General features: G+C 38.0%; 3 protein-coding genes across 8 annotated transcripts in view; all 3 read right to left on the bottom strand.

Annotated features, from left to right (window-relative positions):
- Window positions 1-10,262, bottom strand: part of LOC124301860 (midnolin-A-like) — a 50,964-nt gene extending 40,702 nt beyond the window's left edge. The window contains exons 1-2 of one of the 2 annotated variants that reach the window (XM_046757383.1): window positions 9,175-10,262; window positions 4,093-4,180 (exon numbers count right to left, since the gene is read on the bottom strand). In XM_046757383.1, coding sequence (XP_046613339.1) covers window positions 4,093-4,180; window positions 9,175-9,602 — 516 coding nt within the window. In that variant the 5' untranslated portion in view covers window positions 9,603-10,262. The remainder of the gene's footprint in view (window positions 1-4,092; window positions 4,181-9,174) is intronic. The other variant, XM_046757384.1, reaches the window with a different exon arrangement.
- A 362-nt stretch (window positions 10,263-10,624) lies between these two features.
- Window positions 10,625-16,723, bottom strand: LOC124301863 (ATP-binding cassette sub-family D member 3). The gene is made up of 13 exons (XM_046757388.1): window positions 16,242-16,723; window positions 16,079-16,121; window positions 15,826-16,013; window positions 15,646-15,715; window positions 15,296-15,393; window positions 14,925-15,105; window positions 14,540-14,752; window positions 14,381-14,450; window positions 13,799-14,274; window positions 13,413-13,712; window positions 13,153-13,314; window positions 12,957-13,064; window positions 10,625-12,038 (listed from the first exon to the last, which is right to left on the bottom strand). Exons 1-12 carry the CDS (start codon window positions 16,355-16,357, stop codon window positions 12,987-12,989), a joined length of 1,995 nt encoding a protein of 664 aa, XP_046613344.1. The 5' UTR covers window positions 16,358-16,723; the 3' UTR covers window positions 10,625-12,038; window positions 12,957-12,986.
- A 751-nt stretch (window positions 16,724-17,474) lies between these two features.
- LOC124301865 (GPI mannosyltransferase 3-like) lies at window positions 17,475-22,208 on the bottom strand. 5 transcript variants are annotated; one of them, XM_046757394.1, is made up of 3 exons: window positions 21,602-22,208; window positions 19,550-20,403; window positions 17,475-19,488 (listed from the first exon to the last, which is right to left on the bottom strand). In XM_046757394.1, exon 3 carries the CDS (start codon window positions 19,398-19,400, stop codon window positions 17,919-17,921), a length of 1,482 nt encoding a protein of 493 aa, XP_046613350.1. In that variant the 5' UTR covers window positions 19,401-19,488; window positions 19,550-20,403; window positions 21,602-22,208; the 3' UTR covers window positions 17,475-17,918. The 5 variants fall into 5 exon arrangements, with proteins under 5 accessions (XP_046613350.1, XP_046613352.1, XP_046613351.1 ...); XM_046757396.1 differs by having other exon boundaries at window positions 17,475-19,483; window positions 19,647-20,403; XM_046757393.1 differs by having other exon boundaries at window positions 17,476-19,488; window positions 19,647-20,403.
- Between the last annotated feature and the right edge of the window lie 664 nt (window positions 22,209-22,872).

Here is a 22,872-nt window from a genome sequence, read left to right as displayed (position 1 = left end):
CTTCCAAGCACCCAAGATTTAAACAGATTTCTCATTTCAGTCGAATAAAGCCAATTTTCAAAGAGCATTAGCATCAACTTTCCGAGTCACTATCTCGACTGTTTGAGATTCTAACCTTAAAAATTCGTATGAACCACATCGACGCCAAAAACAGAGTTTGACAGCTGAAACTCGGAGTTACCAGCCTGCCCGTGCAGCCGATAAAACTCGCGCATGCGCATTGTATGTATAGTTTCAAGAGATTGTCCCGGTATATATATATATAATTTATTTAAACATGCGAAATGGCTTAGATTGAATTGCAATAAATAACAGTTAACACGTAATACATTATACGTATAAATATACGACGATTGACGAGACGATTTGATTTGATCTCTCGATCAAGAGATTGCATGGGTTGAAAAAAAAAATTAATTAAAATCCCGTTGGATAATTTTAGCACATTATACTAATAACATGGTGTGTGTGTGTGTGTGTGTGCGTGTGTGTGCGTGTGTAAATCTGCCGTTACAAGGAATTTCACGATCATCGTAAAAAAAAAAAAAAAAAAAAAAAATAGAAAAAAACAAGTAACAACAAATCAAATTCTAAACTCGTTTACATGGCTCCATGGCATATTAAATGCATTACGACTTTCAAATTGCAAGCTCCGTAAATGTTTTCTTCATATTTTTAAAAATTTTTTTCATGATAAATAATACCATTACTTTTATTTAGTTATAATAGATTTTTTACGTAATATACCTACCAGTACGTATAAAGTAAATTAATTACACCGACGCGAATAATACAATCTGATTCAATTCAATCGTTGCAACAGCTATGTATTGCTAATAAATTGTCTTCGGTAATTGGATAATGATTGTTTTGTATTGGAATCAGTACCAAATGATGGTAACAAAGAACATTACGTCAATACTAGAGATCGGGGGGGGGGGGGGGGGGGGGGGGCTAACGGGGTTTGTTAGGAAGAAGAAAAACCTAAAGCTTGTCAAGTCAGCAACAGAACATAATCCACAAATGAACAACGCGGCGTTACAGAAGCTGTTCTGTACGAAATGATATACAGCGGCGGATCGCTTTACTGACGTCAATAGCGCCGAGGGAAATTTCCTCTCAAAACATACATACATACATACATACATACATACATATATACATACATACATACACACTTGTTATACTGCAGGCTGTGCTATCGAATTTGCAATTGTTCGAAAATAGACACCATCATTCACAAACGTTTGTATTTTTCCCTTTCATTTCTTCATTTCTTTCACTTCTTCAAAGGTTTTTTTTTTTTTTGGCCGTTACTCGTTTCATTTTCTAAAATCTTGAAAAACACGAAATGCGATGTAAATGGTGTGCTTTTACTGTTGCTGTTTCTTTTTTCTTCCAAAGGTTATGTAGTTACAATGCCACTCGGTAAATTATATTTTTGTATATATCAAGAAAAAAAAAAATATATATATATATATATATATATATATTTTCGATATCGGGTTGATTGTTTCCTGAAGGATTCTAAAGAAAAAGCAAAAAGAAAAACGGATCTAGTACACGTTAAATGAAAAATGTTAAGAGATTCGGATGGTAACTAATTTGTAGAAAATAAATCGTAAACAAAGCTTGTTAGAATTTCCTTTCTTTGTTAGGTGTGATGTATAGCAACACCGTATGTTTCTATAAAATAAAGAGTCAAAGAATTAAAAACTTTGCATATCAAAGTCTTTATTTATATGTATATGTATATATACCTATATAAGGTGTATATAATATTACACAGGGAGAGAAGCCCGGCCTGAAAGAAGAAAAAGGAAATGTTGGTGGAGATCGATACCAGCCGGAGTCCCCGGAACCTGGAACCTAGAACCTAGAACCTGGAATCCTGGAACCACCGCAGCTGGAATCTCGGGACCTCGAGAAGCTGCCGACGTGGTCGGAGACGCGTCGAAGTTCGTCGGACTCAACCGAGCTGTTTTGTACGTCGTCAGGGCAAGGCAAGGTAAAGGCAACGCACAACGTGTGATACGTAAAAGGCGAGGCGAGGCGAGGAAACGCAAGAAAAGAAGAACAAGAAGCAAAAGAAGAAGAAGAAGAAGAGGAGGAGGAGGAGGAGGAAGCCTGAAACACCGTCTGAACGTCGTCGCAACCCGTAAGACTAGTAAAAACCGTAAATAAAACAAAACGAAACACCAACCAACCAACGAATGAACCAACCTGAAGTGAGGTTATATGACCGAGAAACCAAATGACCCGACCAGCGTTGTGCGCAACCACCTATAATATCAACTGGCGAGTAAAAGATAACGGTGCTCATCCCAACCAACCGTTGCTGCCTACAAACAGCACCAGGTTCTTATTATATGAGTGGTCAAGCCGCGAGGATACCCGCTGCACTCCGCATCGATGACGATATTACAATCTTTAACCCTTCGAGTCATAGTGGTTTTGAAGTATTCTCACCACCTATTTTACATCCATATTTTTCGTGTATTTAGAGAACATTAAAACGTATTTCTTTGCCGATTTTTGCTATTTCTGACAGTATACTAATAGGTTTTCAACACTCGAGAGTAATTATTGCGATATAACCTAAATTATTATTGTTAGGAAAAAATTGATTGAAAATAATCGTGAAAATCGAAAGAATGATCCTTTCTGAGAAAGTTACCCCTCTACACGTATACATGTTTTACATAGATTATAAGTTTTTAGGATCGCTGATTACGAATCTGAAATCGGGTACAAAAAATTCAATATGGCGGATCCAATATGGCGGGCGAAAGTTTCAAATCCGATCGAATCCGGAGAAAAAAATGTGTACAGAGGTTTTTGAAGTCGCTGATTACGAATCTGACATCGAATTTTGAAAATTCAGTATGGCGAATCCAATCAGCAGCCCCGAAATCCCTGCATAGTTTTGTAACCAGATTCGATCAAATTTGAAATTTTTGTCCGCCATCTTGAATCAAGTATCGCATGTTTATTACGATTATGATAAGGAATTCGTTTAAATCGTTGTTATACCTATACATGTGTATAATATACCAAAAATTACCATACTGATTGTATGTTTTGAAAACTCAAATTCTTTAAAGTCGTTATAAAGTTGCTAAATGGGTGATTTTCACTTCCGATATTTCGCTAGATAGTTATAACGAGTTTACGTTACTAACTATTCCAACCTCGTAGAGAGAATCAGGTTTACGTCGTTAAACGCTACAAAACGTATACCGAATTGAATTCGTAAATTGTGTGTGTAAATTCGCCGATACGTTCTACATGCCAACCTGTACAATGCATCTTCCTCCTATATTCGCTAATTACAATTACTGTAGTACATACACGATATACCGTATGTGTGATAATTACGACAGCGCGAATTTATGTACCATCATACACGGTTAAAATATATGGCAGAACGTATGACTAATCCTGATGTTCCGTCAATTACTTTCTCTCTTTTTTTACACTAGTAATTTACAATATAATCTGTATTATCGGTGTTATAAATGCGTTCACTCTCTTACTGCACATATATATATACGGTTTCGCGTACTTTTTTATTCATTTATTTGCAAAATTTTTCCGCCTTGTCCGCAGGAAAATTCGAAAACACCCCAAATAAGGACCAACCTAGTACGTACACACATACATATAGAGAAGACGATTTTACAGAAATGCATCTATAAACGAGTGAACTGATCGTGAGACGGAATTCCCCATTCCGATATATAAAACATTACATTATTACACGTCATACGCCTATACAAAACCGCAAACTTTGAATCATTAAGACTGCGAGACCGGAAGTTACAACGTACCGTGTGTATCTGTGTGTGTTTAATGCAAATTGTCGAAAATGCAACACACGCAAAGACAGAAAACAAAACGCGTGGAATAAATAACGTTTAATTGGCGATTATTCGAATACTTCAAGCAGTCAATTCTTTGAAAACCCCTCGAAGTTACAGTTCGTTGTACAAAGTGTGATACATATTATACATATATATATGTAATATTTTGCTTACGCACCGTGCTTAATCAAGCAAAGTAATATCCTTATAATAAGTGTCTTCTACTCACCAACAGGCCAGTTTCTACACTGGGTAATAACGTGAGCCGACTTCCATCCTGGATGTGATTTTCCTGTAGTGTTCCTTCTCTCAGTTGTCTGTAAAACGGAAACAAGAAAAATAATCAAGTTCAGGTTTAGTTCAATTTTGGTATCCCCCTCCCGCCCTTTCAATATTCAGGCAAAATTCTTCAATCGATGCTAAACGATCTAACTCATTATTATCATCATCATTATCATGATTATACATTAGACGGACTCGTATTACGAATCATAGATTAAAAAGTGCATGGTCGTATATAATATATAACCCGTGATTACTGTTTACACACAATATGTATGTATAATGTACGCATATTATTATAAACGAGAGAATTGCGCCGCCGCCAAATACACAAGCGCTATGTCGGCGAAATTACAAGATTAGAGACCGGGAGTATTAGAAAGATTATAATTTATGTACCTATGACTATTATAGTATTACTAACAGCAGCGGCGGTGGCGGCGGATCTATTGTTCAAATTTATCATTATCACTATATGATACAGGTATAAAGTATAATGTATCAAGATTTTATTTGCCACGTTACAATTATTATTGTTGTTGTTATTATTATTATTATTGTTGTTGTTGTGGGTAGGTATAGACACAACGCACGCGTCAAATTAAAGAGATTTGTTTACAAATCGCTTCTGCGCAACGTTTCAATATAGCGTGTATAATACAATCTTTTAAATTATGATTTGTATGAAATATAAAACAAATACCTATGACATGTATTTGTATATTTAAATATATGGTGTTCCAACTCCTTGCAGTAAAAATGGTGGTATAGGTCACATCGTAGATCCGTGTGCATTATTATACCTAGGTATGTATCATAAGGTTTATATATACATAACATACTGCAGACATGATGTAAGTTAAGATTATTTTTGTATAGTTGAAAGCGGAAATTTATGCATATATATATATATGATATAAATTCTAAATCAACTGATATTATTATCGTCAAAACCTTTCAGAATTGATTACGTAAGGTTAAATTGGTTACAAGAATAGACGATTAGTGTGTTAAGAAGTAATTCAAGTAAAGATGAAAAGAAGAAAATTCTGTTTTTGTTGGAACAGGTACTGACTGACTTTCTTTCTCCCACTAATTAATAAATTAAAATTGGCTGGTAGATTAATGATTATAATCCTGTTTGAAAAATATATAATATCTGACCGCATGATGACAAAATGAATGAACTTTGTTAAATCGTCGTTCTTTGTCGCGTGCAGTAATTTAAAGTGCAGGTGCAGCAACAACCGGCGTTGCAAGTTTTTTTTTCTTTCACTTCTACCAAGCAGTCATACAATATTTCCCAACACAAAGAATTGCCGAATGGAAAAAGTATATACCCAAGTGGCGTATGGATGGTATCAAAGCCATGTGTAGAATGTTTCGAAAAAAAAATTACTACAGACGGAGGGTGAAAATGATTCTTTCTTTCAAGTTGCAGAAGTTCAGGTGAAACTAAACGTATTCGAAAAATTTGCCGAATAAAATCCAAATTTGTCAATTTTCTAAAGATGACACATACTATTACAGTATGTATGTATTATGTTACGTAGATTAGGGCAAACACTCTAATGATTCTGTAGCAAAGAAAGGAAAAAAGGATGAAAGGGAATGGAGGCGAAAAATAATAAATCCAATTCGGTCCGATCACCCGGTATGCATGAAAACGGTTATTGTCACGGACAGGTGGACGCCGCCGGTCGGCCGGTTATTTCACATTCGTACCCGCTAACAACTCTCCTTCTCCTTCTTCTTCTTCCTTTCGCGACTCGATACATTAAACATTATGATACACGTGGAGTAAGTTTTGTAGAACTATAAGTTTCCTGCAAGGAAAGTAAGGTGGTCCAAAGTTTTCTTAATTAGCGAAGCGGATAAAAAGCAGAAGAAAAAAAAGATGGAGAACAAGAACAATAATAGGTGTAACCGGTGTAACGTACAATATGAAAAACAATGACAATCCTCACGATCCATTGCACAATCGACTCGCTGCGCACACTTTTTCTACTACAATGTACATCATACTGTATTTATATCAGCTCTTCTGTTCCCGTCCGTTTCCTCAACGACGACGACGGGTTTCTTTCTTTTAAACTCCGCGCGCCTGCAGCTGCTACACATTATACATACATATGTATTATAGAATAAATAAAGTGAATAATAAGTGAGGTATTTGAACTGCTGCACTGAATTGTACAACATCTATAATGTATAATATATTTTATCGTTATTCTTATTATTATTATTGATATCATATCCCGTGGTGTGACTGCTGCGATTTGAATCTGTTGTTCGAAAGAGAGAGAGACAGAGAGAGAGAGAGGAGGGAGACACGTCGTATAGCCGCGTGTAACGAACCTGACCGGCAGATTGGTAATATATACCTATACATATAGACACGTATGTATATCTGCACAAATGATGAGAAAAATATTTTTTCGCCAAACTGATGATCAACAAAACAATATATTATTTCAATAGAAATAAGTAAGAAATAATAACGATAATATAGCAATGATAATATTTCTTGAAAAGAGAGAAGAAATATACATTTGTGCCAATTCAACGTGAATCCTTTTTGCTCTTATTATTACATACGTAGAACAAAACGCGTCACGAGCTAGGAAGATGAAGCGATATCAACAACACCACAACATTGTGAGGATGACGAGAAAAGGAAGTAGGAATTGTGCAAGAGCAACCAGTGAGAGAGCGAGCCCCCCCGGGTTGGTAAAACTGTAATCAAGACCCAGACCCGCAAAATCAGGCAGCGGAGCAGTCAGTCAGTCAGTCAGTCAAGCCTCTCTGCTGAAAGTGCGCGAGAGTCAAGAGAGACAGAGACACAGGGAGAGAGAGAGAGAGAGAGAGAGGGGAGAGAGAGAGAGAGAGAGAGAGGAGAGAGGAGAGAGGGAGGTCTCTCATAGCAGCAGCAGCAGCAGCAGCAAGTGACGATATCGCTTGCGAGGCGACGACGAAACGCGTAACAACTACTCTGGCGCTTCCAAATGGATATACCTATCATGTCGTAACACGAAGGAAGAAAATGCAGCACATGGATTACGCGTAACAGCATAAATAGTGATTCGCCGTCGTGCCCGTTTTCGCCCTATAATGAAGAAAACATAGTCTACAGATATCTCAAATTGAAGATTTCGTGATTCGTCAATTCAGTTTCTCTTTACACGGCCTGCCTATATTTTCCAACTGCACATCAATTAACCATTTCAGTCACAGTTGGTTGCTCAGCCTCCCACCTCAAAAATATCCATATCCTACCCTTATTTCGGTTTATTTACAACATTAAATGATCTTTGTTAGATCGTATAACCCCAAAAACTCCCGAGTCACATAATTTAGGTCAAAATATTTGATTGAAAAATGTGTCACTGATGGGGTTAAGTGTATACAGTTATACATATTGTTTATCATCGCCGATAAAGTAATGCAGGGATATCGTTAGTGAATATCCGCAGCTGTATAACCGGATTGTTTGGCGAAAATTTTACACGAGCAATTGACCACGGCATAGGGTAAATCCGCCTGAAATCCGGCAAATCATAGTACGTTTGACCGATTGGCCGTCTCTCGTCACTCTCCAACCAATGGTGGTGAACAACGAGACAAATGCCGATCGGCAGTACACTGTACCCCGAATTGCCTAAATGTAGGCGTCTTTAAACCCTGTGTTAATATTAATTGCCCATGTAACATTTCCACGAAGTGACTCGATACGTGACACAAGTAGCTTTAGCTTTGCTCGACTTATTTAAAAAGGGGCGAGGCAAGAGACATACTCTTCATTGTTAAGGACTCATAATCAGTGAGTGAGCGAGTGTATAAGTGAGCTGGTCGTCGCCCCCGCCTTCCTAAAAGTAGCAGCAGCAGCAGCAGCCGGCCCACCACCTTTCTTTCGAAATATAATGTACATAGATACACAAAAACCGACATACGTGCGCCAGCTGATGATATTATACGTCATTATATATATCTTTATATCGCTGAAATACACGGGCGAACACGCGCCACCGCCGCATTCAAATAGGCATAGCTGTTTCTTACAAACGAGAACATGTGTATGTATAAAATTTTGCACCATTCTACACACGACACGTTATCCATGCAGCGAATATGCGCGTAAACGTAGCCCTACGACGCACAGTAAACGTTACATATATGCATGTACGCGTACATTTCAGTCTCGCGATATATTCGCATATACTCTCAGCGACGACGGTTGTGTGGCTATGATATGTGGCCGTGTAGTAGATATATTTCGTAACAAGACCAATCGTTTCACTTTATCCTGCACGAGCAGACAAATTTGCAATGACGTCAAGCGATTCTTCAATACTCCGCTTTTCTCCTTACTCTTCTCCTCTGAAACATGTTTCATTTCACGTACTGCAGTCAAGCGTTATTCCCGAAATCCTGATTAAACCGTTACGTGTGTATGTATGTATTTATTTACGTCGAATTTTTGAATCCCGAGTATTACGATCTCTGCGCGTGACAATTGAATAGTGGTAAAAACGACTCGCGCGGCTGTTCAGTCATTGAAACGTGCGACAAAAAGATTACCAACTTGGTATAAAAATCCCAGCTGCCTAAACGAGAGCAAGCAAGCTGAAATCAAAAGAAGCGAGCGAGGGCACGAATAATAGATTTTCACCAAAATCCTGTCGCCATCACTTCTTGGATAGAACTGAAACAATAGAATTCCCCCGGCGCGGCTATACGGTATGAGAAAAACGATTTGAAAAACTGTAAAACAATATATAGAATATAAAAATGCAAGAGGGATAGAAAGGTACTGAAAACCGTAATAGTAACCGTAACAATATAACCGTAAAGCGTTGGTGCGATCGGAATAATACGACTAGTGAGTTACGCGCGAGTGGTGAGCATACCTATACCTAAGCTTCAGGGCAAGGAGGATCGTTTAGCACGGCCATCCGTGTGAAGAAGAAACAGCGAGGCAGAGGAAGCAGAGATATGTATGTAGTACGTATGCATATGTAGACACGCTCACCTCTCCCGATGCAGTAAACAAATCCGTTCCTTGGCGACCTTCAATTTTTTGGATATAATTTTCTTGAGATTTTCGATACTCTCCGAACGGTCAACGGTGAGATCAAAGTGACCGCCGGTGGTGGGGTCAAGGGTGATGGTGATCTCCTCCGCGTCCCCGGTGACCACAGTGCAGCCACACCCCGGCGCGGAGGAGGATAAGGTGAGAGAAGGCGACGGCGACGGGGAAGGCGTGAGCAACGGGGACCTGCCCCCGTCTCTCCGCGAGGTCAGCGTCGAGGCGGCGTTGGTGGTCATTGGGGATGTCCGGACGCCCTCGGGTTCGAGTTCGGGATCGCGATTACCGCCCCCGTTCTTCGAGCCGTTTTTACTTCCACTGCTGGTGTTCGCCGCCGTGTCTGACGGCGTTTCCGAACTGCTGCTATCCATTGTTCCTCTCTCCGCTGCTGCGTCGTTGTATCCTCAGGCGGAATGTTAGAATGAGCCGCGGAGAGGATGAAGGAGCGAGTTGAGACGAGGAGAAGGTTAAAACGGAAAGAAAAAAAAAAAAGAAAACAAAGGAAAACCGCGTTCTTACGGCTCAGACGAAACGGGAAGGGGACGGTTGTTGGTAACGGACACACAGAGAAGCAACGAGAAAGAGAAATGAATGAAAAAAAATCTAAGAAGAAAACGGAGAACAACTTTCCTTAGACGAAAACTTTACTCTGTAGCCCCTATTATCCTCTATCTCTTTCTATATCTGTATTCACGAACACACACAGCCACCGCGCACAATACCCAGCACTTCGATTTAATACACGTGTGTACGTATGTGTATATAATATATATGTTATGTATGTATGTACTTTTTTACACCTTGATTAATGCAACTTCAGAATTTCAGACACCCACTTTCCCCTGGCCGTTGTTACGTTTCTATATTATCACTGTACGATAACCACGCGAGAGAGAAAACACACCTCAATCAATAGTCACCGCACTCACCAGCCCGCCCTCGGCTACTTGAACCCTGCGACTAAAGACCCGGAGACCCGGACGGAATCCCAGACGTCGAACGTGCCCGAGGTGCCGCTCGCCGAGCCAGCCGATTACCGAATCTTAAAGTAAAATGGCCGCCGCGATTATAGCGCCCTCTTACTGCTACTCTGCGATTCACCTTCGCGAGCCACGTGACATGCTGCGCCATCCTACGGGATACTGGATAAACTTTACAGCCGACGCCGTCTAGCATTTATTTTCATGTGCTATGAAAGCTATTATAGAACTAGGCGTTATCGACATAGAAAGACCTGTTTGTAAGTAAGGGTGCATTCCGAGATTAGCTCGTGGAATAGCTTTGTCACTGTCCTAGGGAGTTTATATCGTTGCCAGCTAGTTTCGGAACGCACCCTAAATAACATAAAAGGGCACGAGTACGATATTTAAATCAAAATAAAGAAAAGTTGGTATTTTCATCATTTCACGAAATATTTATTACTAAACAAACATTGTCATACGGAGGTCGAATTAATTATAACCTTTGGGCTGCGACAGTCACCTCCTGCGATTTTATTACGTGTGATGTGACTGTGGTTTCGATTGTGCCCCTTTCGTACGGATGCCAAACTCATGAGTAAAAAAAAATCGTTGAATTTCGATGTGTTTCCAATGACCGTTAAAAGTGCTTACATCTCCTTAGGGAGGCCGAAACGGCGAATTTTTTATTCTTGAAATTCTCCTTGATTTGGTAAAAACACCAAGAATCAATGGTCAAAAATGGGCGCCACAAATATCTTACTTATCCCTCACAAAAACCTTTTCACTGACTGAAAATTGCGGTTATTTTTTAATCATTTTTCTGTACAATGCTTTCTTCGGAAAGTGATCTTTATTTCAATATAAAAAAATTGTTTCAATATTTTTACCCGTTGGCCAGCAATTCCATATACATGTATACTAATAATAAAATCGTTAAGACTATGGTTATTGTGATGACATTTTTGTTAAAATTATTACGTTATATAAATATACAATGTGCTCTGCACATAACAATTAACAATATAACAATAATTGTAATTAATCGTCTCCGTCGTAAATATGTATACATAATATACAACTGTACTCAGTGTTAACTGAAACCTTATAACTTTCGTTAGACTTCTCTGTGATTTTACTACCGAGAGTAAAATAGGAGGTAATTTTCGGAAGAAGAATATAAATGTGTAATTATTATTTCCGCGAGTAGAGGTCTTTTCGCATTTAAGCTAGATATAAGATAACTATGGCATTGTAAAGTACAGTCTCTAGAGGCGGTATTAATTTTTTCGAATACGATATTTCGCAACTGATTTTATACTTAAAAATTGCAATATGTCGAATATATTAATATTTGAATTGTATTTAATAATGAGAGATCAAATAAACAAGCAGTAAAAAAACTTTTGTTTAAAATTGTTCAAATTAATTACTAATTGCTGAGACGCAAAATTTTCATTTCTATCAATAATCTTACATCTCATTCCAGAAGATGTTCATTGAACAAAATATTTACGTTCAACGATAATGCAACGCGTTTCATTTAATTTTCATTGTCACTCGGTCAAAACGTTTGGTCTGATTGCTATAGTACAATTTATTACATCCCCTCCTAATCTTAGATTTCAGGGTCTAAAGCTTACAAATTCACAAGTGACAAATTCTTGTTCTTACCCTAACGCCATTAAATGGCGTTAAATTTTTTTAAAAGAGTTCAAATGCTTGTGATGTTATACGCTAGTAATTATTATCTATAAAACGTAGCCTAACGATCCCTTCTTGAACACATTAGTTTTGGAATCAAGCCGTGGCTGAGCATCGTGGTAGCCTAAACTATCCATGATTCACCTGTATGAATATAGTATAATATATACAGTTATATTTACCATTTATTTGATACTAACGTAAATTTGTTTTTTTACTTTATCTCGGCACAAATTCGATTACTTTAAGTATTGTTCACGTAATTTAACAGGACACACACAGTATTAAACTGATATACACCCCTTGTTCTCTATGTACTCATTCCCAATAATTTATAGATTCCCGATGTTACCAAACTCTCTCCTATACCCATTCAGAATATTGTTCCCTTCCATTTCTATTCTTCATATACAGGGAATGTCTGGTCAAAAGGCAATCTCCAAGCCACGCGAGTAGCAACTTTTACGTGACCCGAGCATAGCAGATAAATGCTGTGAACAAAAACTTGTACATGTGGTTAGCGCTAGCGGTGAGCTCAGAGGTTGCCCTTTCATCAGAGATCCCCTGTATATTTGTAAGAGGAGATAGAGTGGTGAAAATTTTGACTTGCATCAACTTAATTCAAAAATCCCATAGCCTGTGAACTGTTGATTGTGAGACAATTTGTTTGCTAAACATTATCATGAAACTATCCGATAATACAATAGTTGCGATAATATTCCTAAATGTTCTAAATAATGATAACCATTATATTTCTGTAAAACTTGATTTAGATTTTCGAAATTTCCCCATAGTGAAATTATTAAAAAATCATTGTACGTATATTTTTACAGCCCGGTTTTCAAGTATTGACGACGTATTTATAGTTGACCTGTGTAAAAATATCTTCTATGCCTACAGAGATGTGTGCGTATAATATGAGCTCAAATCCTACTCTCTAAAATCGATTACGTTCGAATTTTAATTTTTGGGATCATTCGTTAGATGCTTGATTTGATAATTTATCATAATTGTTCTATAATTCTTGTAATTGTATCTATATGTATATTTAATGCATACCACCTTATAGAGAATTACGATTCACAATAAAATTCATGATCCAAATTCTTCCGTATCTTGCTCAATTTGTTTAAACTCAAACGAGCCTCTACCATCCATTTGAAGGTAATACTGAACAAAAAAAGAAACAGAAACGACATTATTATCCACATTTATCCATCAGGTTTGCGAAAGTAACAAGCCAGATTTTGAGTCCTACCTCGTGGTGTTTCCAAAGGGACTTTCGGTGAGAAACGGTGAATAAAGTAATACCAGCTCGTCTGCAGTAAGAATACATGGAATCCTCGACATCCACGCTAACTGCACTCGTACATTCGTCGAGAATGGCGAACTGTGGTGCATGATAAAACAACCTTGCCATCTGAACATAAAAAAATCGGTTCCGCGTCAATTTACACGATTAACAAAAAGTTTTAGTTCACTGGTATACGCGCCCGTATACAAGGGGAAACAATTTACCGCAATGCGCTGCTTTTCTCCGCCTGACAAAACGTCAATCCAGTCGGCAACGGTGTCCCAACCCTGTCCTTTCCCCTTTCCTTGACCGTCTCTTTCCAGCAGATGACCAAGTTGCACCACATTTAAGAACTCCTCCAGATCGGCGTCATTACAATTACCTCGTCGCAGCATTTCGGCTCTTGTATGAGGGTAAATTACTTGGTCTCTGAGCGTACCCAACGTCATGTACGGTCTTTGCGGGATGTAAAACAATTTCCCCTTTGGTGGCTTAGTTACAATTCCTCCCCAGACTGGCCAAAGCTAGTTGTTGAATAAGTTATTGATTATTATGATACAGCTATTGCTCAGGCAATGAACAGAAAATTGAATTGGTGCCGATTACTTACCTCGCCGAGAATTCGGAATAGGGAACTCTTTCCACAACCATTTGGACCGCAGACCAAAACGTTCATGCCAGATTTCACCTCAAAACATAAATCTTTTACAAGTACATCACCGTTTGGTGTAACTAAAGGCACATGCTCGAATTTTATTATGTTGTCCTTAGCAACTATTTTTCCTGCTCCTGGTGCGCCAACCGGTTCGGACTTATTGTCTGCCACCATAGTTCGCTGATATTTCCCTGAGTTCAGGTCGTTCAAGACTGTTCTTATTTCTGTAACTCTGGCTGTGAAACCGGCCAGTCGTGTCAACTCTCTTCCTGCAAGTACCAGCCTGCCGATAGCTTCCGCCAACTTTATCAACATTCGGCCATATGTGTAGTAACTCTTGTAACGATGATCAGGGGTTCCACTCAGTATCGGATGATTTTTTTGGAGGAAGGGAATGCTAACTGCATAGAAACCGACAATCGTTGCCGCATCTGGAAATAATAAATAAAATTATCCCAGTTGCGGTCTTTGTTCTTGATCTCTCCCCAAAATCTTGCTGTGGTCAATTATAGGTATTTTGTTTACTATTTTACTTACACTTCCCAACAAAATTGTCCACTACTCCCAAAGTTACTTTAAACTCAAGGAATCTTCGTAGATGTGTGATCTAAAGAGTTCATTAAAAGTTATTAGTTACCGTGTCTAGTTTCTGTGTTATCTCGCAACATATTTATGGTATACAAAAAAATGTTTTACCAATTTTTGGAAGCTGGTGAGGAGGGTGAGCTTCTCACGATTATTTCCCTGATAAAAAGCAATCTCTTCTGAATTGACTATCAGGCGTGAGTTAATGTGACGATATTCCCCTTCAAGTCGCTGTTCCGTCACAGTCAATGACCCGATTGGTCTACGAAGATGCGTTAAAAACGTTCCTGCTCCCAACAAGTAACCCAGCATAAGCAGGGGTGTCTGTTGGGGGAAAAAAAAAATGAAAGAAACAATCATGATTTTGCGTGATGTGCAAAATTAGAACGTTATATGAGCGATGACTGGTCTTTACGGATTTGCAGCAAAAAGTTTTTGAGCAGCTATTTTATTCATGTAGCAGAGTATAAAATTTTATTTTAAATATTGTCTTTACCTGTCCTCCGAGAGTGGACGTGAGTCTGTATACATAAATAGATATATCCAGTAGAGGTTTAGCAATATTACTGTACAAATCTGTGCAACTTTCGCAGAATTTATCAACATCTGTTGTGAGCAATTGGTCTGGATTTGCAATGCGGTTATCCAAGTTGCACATTTTATAGTATGTGAAACCCCTGTGAATTAATGAATAAATGATTAGATGAATTAGATTGTAATTGCATAAACAAATATTAATACTACAGACATAATATGCCAATTTAAAGCCTGAAAAAATCTGTACATAAATTGTTTCCACCCTGATACATCATATCGTTATCTTCGAAATGACTTCTTCTCTGATTGCAACCAACACTTAATACTTACTTGAGGTATTTATCCATAAGGTGGTGTGTAATGTTAGTGCGTAACCTAAGTTTCACTTCGCCAATACCATACTTCAGTATATTGTTCACTATTGAAACCTAAATCAATAAATGTGTGGTCAAAATTTTATCAAATTTTAGGAAATTATCATTTTATAGGTGAAAAACAATATTAACATTCCAGAGAGCTGATATTCATTATCCGATGCGAATGAGCATAAAATTGTGGTGTTTCTATTTTCACTATGTTTGATAGATCCCGATATTTCAAGTGCGTATTATTGTAACACCAATTTTAGACTCATCATCAACAACTCATTTGAAATCAATTGAACAAATACACTCGCTTACCAACGGCAATGCGGAGAAGAACCAGAAAAGTCGTTTTCTAAATAGAGGTCCATTCATACTAACTATAGACCTGAAAATGATTTTTTGCTTAAGGACAAAAAGCATGGACGCAGTAAATACTAGATAGAATAATACAATATCTACAAATTGTATAATTTTAGATAACCAAAGTTTACATACGATTCGATAAGCGTCCCGGCATTAATCATCCATAAATCACAAAACGATCTGACAACGAGAGCCACAGCTATCAGGAGTAAGTATCCCGATTCCGTGGAAAAAACTCCTGGAACGCCAATAGCAATAAGCTGGCGTAGCTGCCTGAAGAATTCTGCGTTAACGTGAGCTTTGGGCGATTTTGGTTTGTCCTGCAGAAATTGAATTATCGTTTAATGATTATCTGAGTAACTATGATGAAATTTGTCATCCTTACCTCTTTAATGACATACTGAATGTCGTTGTTTGTCTGTTGATGTCTGTGAAAGGAAAATTATTACATTGCATTATTTAGGAGAAGAAAGTTAGTGACATTGCAGAATGTAGACAAATGAATGAGACAACGTCGACGGTTTCGACTAGTAATTTTAATTAGTTACCTAAGTTTCGATGTCCGTTTTTTCGTTTTTTTGTTCAGCAGCCAAATTATTGCGCTGACACTTATCGCTCCTGCGATTGACCTTTTTGTTACAAATTTACTAAGTGCAGGTGCCATTTTTGCCTTAACTCCCTTTCGGTTCCCTCACTATGGACTTTAATTGGTATCTGGTTTTCATTCGCTTTCGATGGAATGCATTTGAATTCTTGAATACATTACCCGGTGTTTATCACTCGTTTTTGTTTTCTTACAATTCTACTTCGTTCGTTACCTCCAATTTACATCAACGCAAGTCACTACGCCAGTGACGCAACGTATGCCAACCTAACCGCGCGACCACCTATGTCCTAACCGTCAAAATAAATATTGAGTAAATTTTCAATGATCACCGCCTTCATGGAATGACGGTGCGAACCTTCGATTTTACGTATGTATGCATGCACATAATTTAACTGTCGAAAAAGATACAATCAAAGGCTACGTTCGGGCGCATCCGAGTGTAGCGAGATAACTACAAGGGAAAAATTAGACACGTGTCTCGCACACTTGCGCAAGCTCCAATATAAGACAAGGATAAAACTGAACTCGATAGGCTAGGTTAGCCACAAACTCGGACCTTGGTTACGTCATTACTATGTCATTACAGCTATCACGGTACGTTTTTGAAAGAAAAATATTTTTCAACTTTGTAGAAGATAGTAAAAAAAACTCGTTCGAACTTATCATTCATGGTCAATTGTGTGTGATCCTCCCCGCCGTTCGAACTTCCCACTCATCACTAGGGCTCAAATATCAAATTATATTTAAATACTTTGTTGATCGGAGGAAATAATCCTCGACCTTGAATTCTACTTGCAATATAATACAGTTATAACCTCGATTGCTTATCAAAAGCCACAAGTTTGAATGACTATAATGCCTCAGAGTAATTGAAAAGTCTGTTATATCTATGGTAGCTTGTATAACAGTCAATTACGAAAAAAGAAATATAACGGATCAAGAAGTGGGAAAGCAATGTGTATACTAGTGATTGATTGAAAAATACTTTAGAGAAATAGGATGTTCAACGGTTGATTGACATTTATAGGAAAACCGTCACTGGAAACTTTCTAATATTCTGGCAGGCCCAAGTGACATTGAATTTTCATTGAGCATAGCTAACAGCATTTTTACTGTCCACCTGATTGTAAGATTGGATACTTGGATATCAAATAGGAATAAAAAACGGTGACATTTTAAACACTGGTTTATTACGATTGCTACTTTTGTAATAGCATTCATATCACGCCCTACTAACATTTTAAGTCCAATGAGCAGACACAGATAATTTTACGTCATAACATGTCAGTTTCATAATATTTACAAACCTGTAACACACAAAAAACTTAATGTTAAGTCATATAACAATTTGCATGGCTCTCGAAGTTTCAAAGTAATAACAATTATTCCCGAGCCATTTGAGTCACCAAACCCAAAGCAGAATCCTGATGTAACAAGTTATACGCTAATGAAAATCTTATGCGAATTTTACATGTAAACAAAATGCATAATGATGACTAAGTAGCCTTAGTATATCGGCAGTTTAGGAATTGTTAATCACGTAGACTAGATACGAAGTTATCAGTCGACAATGGAGATACTTAAAATGAAGCAATCGATGCAATTGAATCAAGGATAGTCACTTCCTTTTGTAAATCAGTAGGTATTGACTGTAATTAGTTGGTGTGATATGAGCATAAAATAAATCAGCGATTAGTCTGTATTTGTCAAGAAATTGATGAATACTTGGAGCAAGCTCATGAAATAATACAAGATGTGTGGGCATCTCCGTATCTTTGGTGTTACTGTAAGTTTGTCTTAACCAGAGGTTTGGATTTGCAAAGAACTCTGACGCCTCATCAATGTAGTCATCTCGGTTGCTTAAGCTTGGTTCGCAAGTCAGAAACCTGGCTGTTACATTAGCATGCAAGTGACTATAAAAGGGAGTTGCATGGCAGGGAGTGAGGAATAAGATATTGACGTCATCATTTGGTACACTTGCAATTTCCTGACGTAATATTTTCATGGCATCTAACGAACCTCGCAAATGAACCAGAGAGAAGTAAAGTCCTGGCAATAAATTAGTGAGCACCAAAACGGTCATGAGAACTTTTCGCGTAAAGGGTGCCACAGAATTTTTTATGCACAAAATGCCACTAGTACCAAGGCAGACGAAGAATGGGAGTAACGGAAGAATAAATCTAATTTCTTTATGAGGTATCATTGAATAGATGGCCAGAGTCCATCCAATAACGACTAACATAACAGCCTGTCTGTGAAACTTGGCAGGATGTTGCACGACTTGCCAGGCACCAATCAAAAATATGACGTAGTATAGGCCCAAGATGACTGGGATTCCTATGGTCAAGTACCAGAAAAAAGGCTCAGTACCATAGAAATCGCTAACCCGATAGATGAGATTAATCCGAAGAAATTCTATGTGACTTAAAACGAACTTTCCATAACCAATGGTATCAACCAAGGTCGCTATAGATAAGGTGGTCATTCCTATTCTTAAATAACTCAGAAGGAGAACAATTCTTCCTGAGGTCGGAGTAGTCAAAAGGTGATACAGACATAACGGAGTCCATATCACAGCCGCAGTGGGTCTAACGACGCAGAGCCATGCGACGATCCAAATATAGCTGACGCTCTTGGTGTTACTATCTCGCCACGGAAAAATGGACAGGGCAATTGTCGTTAAGGAAGTCTCCAAGGTGTTGACTAAAGTTCGAGAGGCATAGTAATACCAGAACCAATTGGTGCAGAGGCTGAAGAGGGCCCACTTGTTTTTGGTCCATACGTAGAATCTGTAATCAGCGTAAGCGGAGAGAAGGGCTTGAATAATGCGAGGCGCGATTATTATAAGCGTGGCAAAATCTAGGTGAAAAAATCCAAGGATCCGATAGATCAACGATATCAGTAACGGATAAATGTAGCTACGTATTCCTTCCCGCCACTCCCAGGTCAAGTGGCCATAACCAAATGCCAGCCGATGAGCAACCTCCACTGACTGCCAATATTCGTCCGGTACGTCACTCGTTTGCACTAGAAATACTGATGACAATCTCCACGCGATCACGCAGAGTAGGACTTTGTGAATTCTATTTGACAGAATCATTTTGTTTGGTTCTTTGTTCGCAGTTTCCGTCAACTAAAATCAGTTATTACGTTGTCCGTTACGTATAACTTGATTAGGTACACCTGTCCTGAAATTTGATATGTGTATACAGTTTGTTGCTAGATTAGGTTAAGTTAGGTTAGGCTCACAATAATCGAACGCCGAAATTCAAATCTTCGTCATTGATTTCCGGCGAAAATTATTCCCAGCTGCTCTGGTTACTCTGGACCAAAATTTTTTACATACTTAAATAGTCTAATATTTTCGTTGTGTATCCAACAGTGGGCTAAACAATCACACATCGCGTCGCGTTATCGGTTGATTATAGGTATGTGCAACGCGAGTTACCAAGAATCGAAATCTATTCTGATGTACACGGATAAGTGAATATTGAGTTTGAAGATAACAGGAACAGTCGGATAACCGGTAACGGCTATCTGAGCCTCAACATCCAATTCCTACGCTTCTTTCGCATTTTCAAATAACTCGATAGAACCGGTCGGGTTTCAGACTAATCAGCGTGCTAATCAGACAGTCCTGGTGAGTCGGTTTTGTTCATAGCATACAAGAATAGACCGCAGGAGTAACGAAGGTGGCCCTTTGGAGAATGCAATAGCGCAATAGAAAGAGAAAGCTGCACATAGGACCCAGGGTTGCCAGATGGCCGTTGCGAAAATATCGTACCAGGCTGCATAAATTTATCGTACACTTATCGTACGATGATAAAAAAAATTATCGTCCTAATTATCGTCTATTATTATAAATTATCGTACTAAATTATGGTATACACCTTTCTGTTAGGAGAAAAGCATTGAGTTGATAAATCGATTGTTACTCCTGACAGTCCTGACGAGGAGGTTAAGCGGAATACCGACTGCTGGTAAAAAGACAGAATAATAGAGGATGAAATTTTCGAAAATAAAAATGCTACGCTGTACTTATTCATTTTCCTCGATGTTTGGGCCTAAGCTTGACGATCCGGCGTGACGTTCTGACGTATCGACTAAGGAGCAAAAAAAAAAATATCGGACAATCTCACATAATATGGTACAATTATCGTACAAATTAGTACGATAATCGTGTATCGTACGGACGGTAAATATATCGTACATGTACTATAGTTATCGTGCGTATGGCAACCCTGATAGGACCCCTCTATCCTTGTTTAATCACGCATGCGCACTCAGCGTTCTTTTAGTAAGAATGAAATAGAAAATGAATGGAGGGATGGAAGTTCTTATACATATATTGTACATAAAACATAAATTAGAAGTTATAATTTAAAAATAGGAATAATACTAATAAAACATTAAAATTAAATAATTGGATATTAAATCGTTGAATGCTGTTCATCATTTTTATTAGGTAACAAACATGAATAATGCACATAAGTACATACTGTATGATTATATACTGTAATAAAACGTTGAATATTATTATACTTAAAACAATACGTAAAAAAATATTATATTTTCGTAATATATAAAAATATTATTTTACAAGAAATTTACAAGCATATCTTGCACGAACATTCTATTTGGCTCATTTGACTTTTGTTATTGAATACTTATACATAATTTGAAAATCTTTAAAAATCGTGAGCTTATTGTTCTGCATGCGTATTCTTTAGCTTTGACCTTGTAAAAGTTGACCTCGCAGTGTCTACGCGTGTTCGCGCATGCGCGACTTGACGAAGGCAGAGTGGTCCCATCATAGACTTATAAATATGCAACTTTCTCTTTCTATTCTGCTATCGACTTCTCAGCCCGGTCACGCGGTCTATTCTTATATGTCTATGGTTTTGTTGATAGTCAATGGATACTCAAGCGAATCACAAAATTCTGTAAAATTTCGCGTCAAACGCATTATATAAAGAAAAAAATACTTTGACGGAAACCCCGCCGAGTTTATGTACGTTAAGGAAAGCTCAACAGCTTGCATGTAAAACGAAGATATAATGTAGACGAATTACTAAATTCTCAGTTCAATTAAGAATTTTGTCAGTTTCTTCTTCCTCTCCTTTATCCGAAAGTTGACTGAAGAATATTGTCAACGCTACAGTTAAGAAAAGCAGGCGTTACTTCTTTTTCAAACATTTTCAGATTATCTATTTCCTGTCTCCAGCTTCGGCACGTACCTTTTGTCCATGCAAGGTACACATCTTCAGGCTTTTATAATTTTCATATAAAAAGTATTTGTACCTCTTTCTTTCATTCTATACTCCTTTTCCATCGCCCATATTGCAGTTTCTTCTGTCCGAAGGTTTACAAAACATTTTATGAAACTTCAAACTCATAATTTACCAATGGGATATTTTGATTCTTATTGCAAATGTTTTAACCCTGCTTCGGTCAGGTGGGTTTTTTAGGGCATAGTACACCCTGCTTTTAGATAAGTTTTGAAATCCACCTTGCCGACGACGAGTCAATTTTTCACTTGAAATACGTGGACTTTGATATTTCGACATATATTCATCAATCACAGGTGGCGAAATCACTGTAGTAGGTATGGAGCACTCCACACCTCAATATTTGGTAGGTGTGGAATTCCACACCTCAGATATCTGCAGTTTCAAAAAATTCAATTTTGTTTCAATTACTAATTGAATATCAACGGTACTACAAGATCACTTGGGCGGTGTAGCTATAAACCATATTCACCAAGATATACCTGAAGAATTAGATCTTGACATCCTGATAAATGAATTCATCAGGTGTAACAACTGCAGAAAAACAACTTTCGATATATTAAACTGAAATAAAAGTGTAGAAATAAAAGTCTGCCGAAGCGACTTCCAGAATCTGACGTATCGGCCAAGCCAATGTGCACGAGAACTACCCCCACTACCTCGGCCAGCAGAGACCCCCACGAGCACCAGCATTGGCAATCTCTCTACTAGTCTCTGGTTTGCTCTGGTTTGCAACCTTTGCAACCTTTTCCTCGGATTTAATATCGGGTGAAGCTGGAAAAGCAATTACTCGATTTTCACTGGTTTTCACTCACTGCAAATGTATATTTTACGAATAATTTACGGAGTATTTTAGAGCACGTACGTTACGATCGCCGCCGTTCTTTTTTTACATTTTAGAGCGAAAATTTAACTTTTTCCGTAAGAAGAGTGTAAGTCGCATTCAGATAATTCTTCTTAAGTTATCTTAAAACTGGGGACAAGTCTTATCGCAGTGTCGTCTCCTTCCTACTACTCCGTGGTTTAGATTCCTTTCCGTAGTGTGAACGGTGTATGTCATGTCTGATGATCCGCGAAAGATCTACGTCGTCAGAATTTATCACCCTTTGGCGTACCATATGTGTTTGAAAGAAAAAAAATCATCGTCTAGTACCTGTTGATGTGAAAAAACTGACAAATGTTTTTCAACTTCGTAGAAGATACTTGTTCCAGGTGACATTCAATTTTAAGTAAAAGCATACATACTTGGATATCAAGTAGAAATAAAAAACCTCAACATTTTGA

This window comes from Neodiprion virginianus, chromosome 4, assembly GCF_021901495.1.
Source record: "Neodiprion virginianus isolate iyNeoVirg1 chromosome 4, iyNeoVirg1.1, whole genome shotgun sequence".
NCBI lineage: Eukaryota > Metazoa > Arthropoda > Insecta > Hymenoptera > Diprionidae > Neodiprion > Neodiprion virginianus.
This window is presented reverse-complemented; position numbering and strand designations above follow the sequence as displayed.

Bases quoted from the DNA above. Each gene is read 5' to 3' on its own strand.
- LOC124301863 (XM_046757388.1), bottom strand. From the start codon at position 16,357: ATGGCACCTGCACTTAGTAAATTTGTAACAAAAAGGTCAATCGCAGGA. The intron at 15,106-15,295 runs GTAAGTATTAAG...ATTAATTCACAG, and splicing joins CTTATGGATAAATACCTCAA to GGGTTTCACATACTATAAAA. The intron at 13,713-13,798 runs GTAAGTAATCGG...TTCAACAACTAG, and splicing joins TATTCCGAATTCTCGGCGAG to CTTTGGCCAGTCTGGGGAGG.
- LOC124301865 (XM_046757394.1), bottom strand. From the start codon at position 19,400: ATGATTCTGTCAAATAGAATTCACAAAGTCCTACTCTGCGTGATCGCG.